Raw genomic sequence first — 5,690 nt, 5'->3', positions numbered from 1 at the left:
TCTCCTGTCTCCCCGGGAGTGGGTGAGTTCTCCAATTTGGACTTCTCAGGAGGTGGGAGTGCGGATGCATGGCGAGATTAATTTGCCTCGGGAGTTCTCCTTTCTCCTGTCCCGCAGGAGAAAGGTGGGGAGTGAGAGCTAGGTGGGTTCTCCGGGCCTTGTCGGTACCCTGCTCGCCCTTTCTGTCGGTACAAGAAGAGGCGGGGGAAGTCCTGAGCAGAGAGCTGGGATTGCCCACATGTCGGAGCAGTGGCCCTCACGGGAGGGGCAGGAGCTCCCCAGCAGCCAGAAAGGGGAGTGCAGCTGCAAGTGAGGTTCCTGACTGGAAGTCAGAGTCTATGGGCAGAAAAGTTTGTGATCAGCTGAGAGCAAACTGCGTCTCATCTGTAGTAGTTGCTTCCTTTTCCTAGTTCTGTCTTGGTAATTCCTTTTCTTGAATTTTAGGAATCCGTGTGTGAGCAAAATTCAAAGCCTTAGTTTCTATACATACTGGTGTTAGTAGAGTAAGGCTATTCGTGTCAAGTTTTCAGCTGTCTTCACTGAATACCTAAAAATCTTATTTGGTAGAGCAAATATGTCTCTAAGGGAGAAACAAGGGAGTGGAAGAGCAGAAGCTGTTGCTCAAGGGAAGTGGTTGCCCAGAATTTTCCTTATGAGCATTTCGGGCCTGTTCTTGTTGTTTCAAATTACCTTCAGTTTTTTTGAATTGCCTGTCCCTTCTAGTGAGCGATTTCAAAAACATATCAGTGTCTCATTGCAAGAATCACTCATCAGGCTGGGATGCCAGTTATTATACTGACTGTCGTTCCATAATTAGCTGCAAATTGTGCCATGTTGTTTCTCCTACTGGAAGGCTTCCAGATGAGCAAAGGTTTTTACAATAGCTGTACACCTGCTTCCCTGTGAACTTTCAGGAAAACAGTTACCTGAGGATTTGGGGCACTTGTCTCTAGAGCACAACAAATACCCTTTACCTCTGGAATACTTATGAAAGGTGGATGAAAGGATGTATGAAATCTGTCAAGGCCAATTTGTGTTTTTCTCAGAACAAATATTTGCATTGACTTGGTTATTGAACTGGCTGAGCTATAGCAGATGGGAATGATTTTGAGAGAGCTGTATAGAGACATCCCAGGACTGAAATAGCAGAGGATGCTGCCAGATGGGAATACAGGACGTGAGCAGAATTGTGTGTGTGGTGATAGTGGCTTAGAGGTCTGCAAAGGTGCTTCTCATACCATTTCAGCATTGAGAGTGGAGTCTTTAGCAGTGGATCAGCAGTACCTACTTTTAGTTTGGCTACCTGCTTGAAATTAATGCACTGGTTACTCTGACTAGTAAAATCCTAGTTTAGTCTTTAGCATTTTCTAGGCCCTCTGCTTCCCCTTGTTGCCATTTCCTAAAAATAAAGCTTTAGCAAGTATACATATTCCTTTTCCAGTCTGCAGAATTGCTTTTCTTTTTCAGAAGGATGATGATCTCCTTTTTTGTGGTCAGAGTTTGAAGTTCCAATTTGGAAGGAAGTATGTTCTCTTTCTATAAATAAAGCTTAGTGCTTTTCATTCCAGAAGTTCAAAATTCACACATGGACTTTCAAGCAATAGTTACAATGGCCCCAAATTTTTGTGGTATTTTGTAAAAGATAACATAAAATCTAAGTCAGTCTCCTGGATTTTTTAAAGTCCCTCAGCACATTCCTAATCTGGGATAATTGCAGAATTGAGAACATCTCTAAATGTATGATAAGACTGGTGATTTTGGCATCTGCTGGAGTCATTTTTACAATAGAACTGTACTAGGATTGAACGGTAAGGAGCAGTTGCTGCACGAAGCGCTCAGGTCAGTCCAAAAATGTAGAGGTGAATTTATGGTGAGAGAAGAGGGGCAGGACTGGCCACACTGACCTCATGTAGGAGCTGCCAGATTTCTATGATGCAGGTGTGTATTTTGCTCCCTACTGAATGCTTCAGGATTCAAACCAGTGACAGCCAAAGAAAAACACTATAGCATGCAACAAGGCCCCAGGGCATCCAGTGGCACAGAAGTTCTACTATTACACTTCTTTGGAGATGCCTAGTTTCTGAAAATGAGAATTTATCAAATTAAGTTCTTACCTTTTTAGGGCTCACGGAACAGAAACTTCAGCTTTCTAAAAGAAACAATGAAAATCTTTTATGTACTGCCTTGGACATGAATTTTGTTAGTCCCAAACATGCTTCAAGTAAATGAATAAAATGATGAGTAAAGCATGCGTTGGTATAATATTAATATTCATTTAAAATACATTTGCTGTCTGACTATTCCAGTATTTATCTGAGGATGTCAAGACTAACTCTTACATCTTCCGTCCCATATACATTATGGATTTAATCTTTAGATGCATTATACGTCTCTCTCATTTGGGTTTTAGGAGAAAATTGTGGGATGGAAGTATTGTGTTACTTTGTGTAGATCAGCCTATATACAAGTTACGTGATGCCATTGGGCTACCCAAATAAATTGTGAATTGTCAGGAATTGGTGGGCATAGAGATTCTTGGAGCTTGTAATAGAGTGTAGCTTCATGATTACAGAAATATGTTATACTTCCATACCACGGGGAATGTAGCCACTGGGCTCAAAGTAAGAGTCTTCATGACTTACAGGTACTGAACTCTTAGCGTGGAAGCAGTAGGAGTCATGCATCTAACAGCTAGAGGGTAACAAGTCATGATTGCATTACAAAGTGGATGAGCCTTGTCTCTTGTATTAGAAACTTTGGCTTTGTTCCCAGCCCCACCTATGTGACCTTCACCATGACTTAAACCCCAGTTGTGACTGCTGGTAAAATCTGTCAATGGCATGGAAAGTTTATTAGCTAACAGTAGGAGCGCTGCAGCTAGCGGTGAGACTGTCCATAGTGCAATGGGCAATGCAATATATGTCTTTTAAACTACAGTGTATTGTTTGTGTTATTTTTTGTTTTCTCTTTTATGAACTCAAATAAGTGCTGCTGCTGCTATTTGTATACACTGCTGCTCCAGCAGGGGCCAAAATAAGAATATATTTTCAATAGAAGATGTGCAGATGGAAGCCCATCTAATGAGCACACTGGCTTTACTAGCAGTGGTAACGCAGAACCGTGCATGCGTCTCTCCTGCAGGGTCTATCAGTTCTGTTCTGGCACCATCTCTGTTATGTTCCTGTCTTGGAGAGTAATACCCAGGCTGTGGCAACTGGGGCTGTCCTTTAGGCGCTGATTTCAGCGATATTTCAGAACTTCTAACTCTTTTAATATGCTTCGGTTTTGAGATCTGATCCCAAAGCTCCCTGTGAGACTTGTCTTTATTCTGCTGGAAATCTATGATAGAGGAGAAACTTGGCAAAAAAGATCGTTCAGCACTTACATGGCAGTTGTGAGGAGAATAGTGCGTGTGAACAGAGACAGAGCTGTCAGGGCCACAAGATTTTTGCTGTTATATCCAGGATGTTTGCACGTGGCATGTGGTAACTAAGACAGCTCAGGGAATCTCACAGGGAATGACAGCTTCCTCATAGGCAAGAAACAGTCTGGGGAGAGGAAGAGTAAGCAGAAGGCAAAGGAGGCACTGCAGGCAAGCACTGGCATCTTGAATTCTCCAAGAGTTAGAAGTTTTTCCTTTTTTCTTTTTTCTCCCCTTCTGCCTCTGTCTCTTGCAGGAGGTTTGAGGAGGGGGTGCGCTGCTTCAGTGATGTTATAGACTCTCCCACCCAAGGCTTTCCATGTGCTCCCGCTCCTGCTGTCCGCAACAAGGTAAAGGCAGTCCTATTCCTCTGGCTCAGAGTTGGAATGTGCCTTGAACCACTGAGCAGAAGAAATGACTGAAAGCAAGCTTGTGTGCATGCATGTGTTATAGCTATAGTTGCCCACTTCTGTGAGAATCCTAAACTTCATCATTTAACCATTTCTTATGCTATACTGTATCAAGTCAGCAGTCTGACCCATTGAAAGAGAGAAATTCCTGATACCTGTCTGATCAGGTTCCAGGTCAAGCTTTTGCAACACAAGCTGAAGACAATTTGGCCAGTTGTATTGTCCATGCTATCTGTTAAGGAAGAACGATTCCATCTTGTCTTCAGCGAGCAAGTAGTTTCTGTGCCAAAACATGGAAGGAGCTGTTGGCTTCTTCAGTATCTGGGTTACCACAGAAGATGACGTTAGCTTCTGCAGATGTTAAATTCTTTTCCCTGTTGTCTTTTCCTTTTCACAGACTGTGGACTTGTTTGAGATGATTGAAAAAATGCAGGTAAGGAGAAGTTATTCTCTCAATCTTAGGGATCTCTTGATTTTTTTCATAGCCAAACAAATAGTCAGCTGCTATTTGTCTTGTCACTTCACTCTCAATACCCTTTAGTTTGGGCTTGCAGACTATTTAGCTCTTCTAGGCCCAAGCTCCTATACCTACTCTTAAATGGAGTTTCAGAAGCGTTTTCCTGTGTTCATTTTTGCAGCCAGCATGACGGAAGGAGTAGACGCAAATTATTATAATTCTGTCTGTTCTTTGCAGAAGTGTGATTCTGAGAGAAAATCAAAGTTGCATTATCTCTGGCATCTTCTTCGAGAAACTATGTTTCTGCTGGGTAGCAGCTGCTAATGACAGGTGATTAATGGGATGTTAGCATAACTGCATTTAGCAAGGTCAAACAGTTTAATAAATAACTACTGTAGGCCCTGTCTTCAACTTGCAAAAGAAAGAAGGACTCTGGCTTAATTCTCTTATGGAAATACATGCATTTAGTTGCATATATTACATTATAAAATTAAAATAGAATAAAAGGGAAAAAAAGAACCCTGCCTTTCCGAATAGAGAGATAGTAATACAATAATATGTTATATATCTAACAACAAAATCTTTAAAACTAAATTTTTCGCATGATCTGTTCTTAGAGCATCCTTACAGACTACCAATATTTTCTGAGTGGTATGCCTCCTTTAAAATGCTGTGGTTAACTTTGACCTAATATAACACGTAACATGACACATAATGCCAGTCTTTTATTATATGCAGGAATTAAACTTGTAAGAAACAATTAACTTCTTTTCTGGAATTTGGGTGATCAAATTATGGATATGAGGAAAATGAAAGACTTTGGTGGGACTATAAAGGTGAGGAGGTGGAAGGTAGCAGCAAAATGCTGAGTACAGGATTATGAGGCTGAAGTACTATTTGGTAGACTAGAAAGGAGAAGTGGGGGAAGAAGGGGCTGAAGGTATATCTTCTGTATAGTCATGTGTAGGCAGACACAGACCTTGAAACCACTGTACTGACACCCAAACTATGTTTGGGATATATGCTCAGTGCTTTAGAGTAACAAGCTCTGTAAGTCTGCCTTGCTCATTTAACTCTGTGTCCTGGTTTCAGCAGGGATAGAGTTAATTTCCTTCCTAGTAGCTGGTACAGTGCTGTGTTTTGGATTTAGGATGGGAACAAAGTTGATAACGCACCCATGTTTTAGTTGTTGCTAGGTAATGTTTACGCTAGCCAAGGACTTTTTAGTTTCCCATGCTCTACCGACTGAGAAGGCTGCAGGTGCATGAGAAGCTGGGAGGGGAGCACAGCCAAACTGGCCAAAGGGACATTCCATACCATGTGACATCATGCTCAGTACATAAACTGGGGAAAGCTGGCCGGGGGGGCCGCTGCTCGGGGACTGGCTGGGCATCGGTCGGCG

The 5,690-nt window shown here is 42.1% G+C and overlaps 1 protein-coding gene across 1 annotated transcript in view; it reads left to right on the top strand.

The window, feature by feature from the left end:
* RAP1GAP (RAP1 GTPase activating protein) overlaps positions 1-5,690 on the top strand; it is a 49,289-nt gene that overhangs the window by 3,697 nt on the left and 39,902 nt on the right. The window contains exons 2-3 of the mRNA XM_009328600.1: positions 3,678-3,771; positions 4,229-4,264. Coding sequence (XP_009326875.1) covers positions 4,247-4,264 — 18 coding nt within the window. The 5' untranslated portion in view covers positions 3,678-3,771; positions 4,229-4,246. The remainder of the gene's footprint in view (positions 1-3,677; positions 3,772-4,228; positions 4,265-5,690) is intronic.

The sequence above is a fragment of the Pygoscelis adeliae genome, unplaced genomic scaffold (assembly GCF_000699105.1).
Source record: "Pygoscelis adeliae isolate BGI_AS28 unplaced genomic scaffold, ASM69910v1 Scaffold120, whole genome shotgun sequence".
Lineage (NCBI taxonomy): Eukaryota > Metazoa > Chordata > Aves > Sphenisciformes > Spheniscidae > Pygoscelis > Pygoscelis adeliae.
Note: the sequence above shows the minus strand (reverse complement) of the source record. Positions and strands in the feature narration are given on the sequence as shown.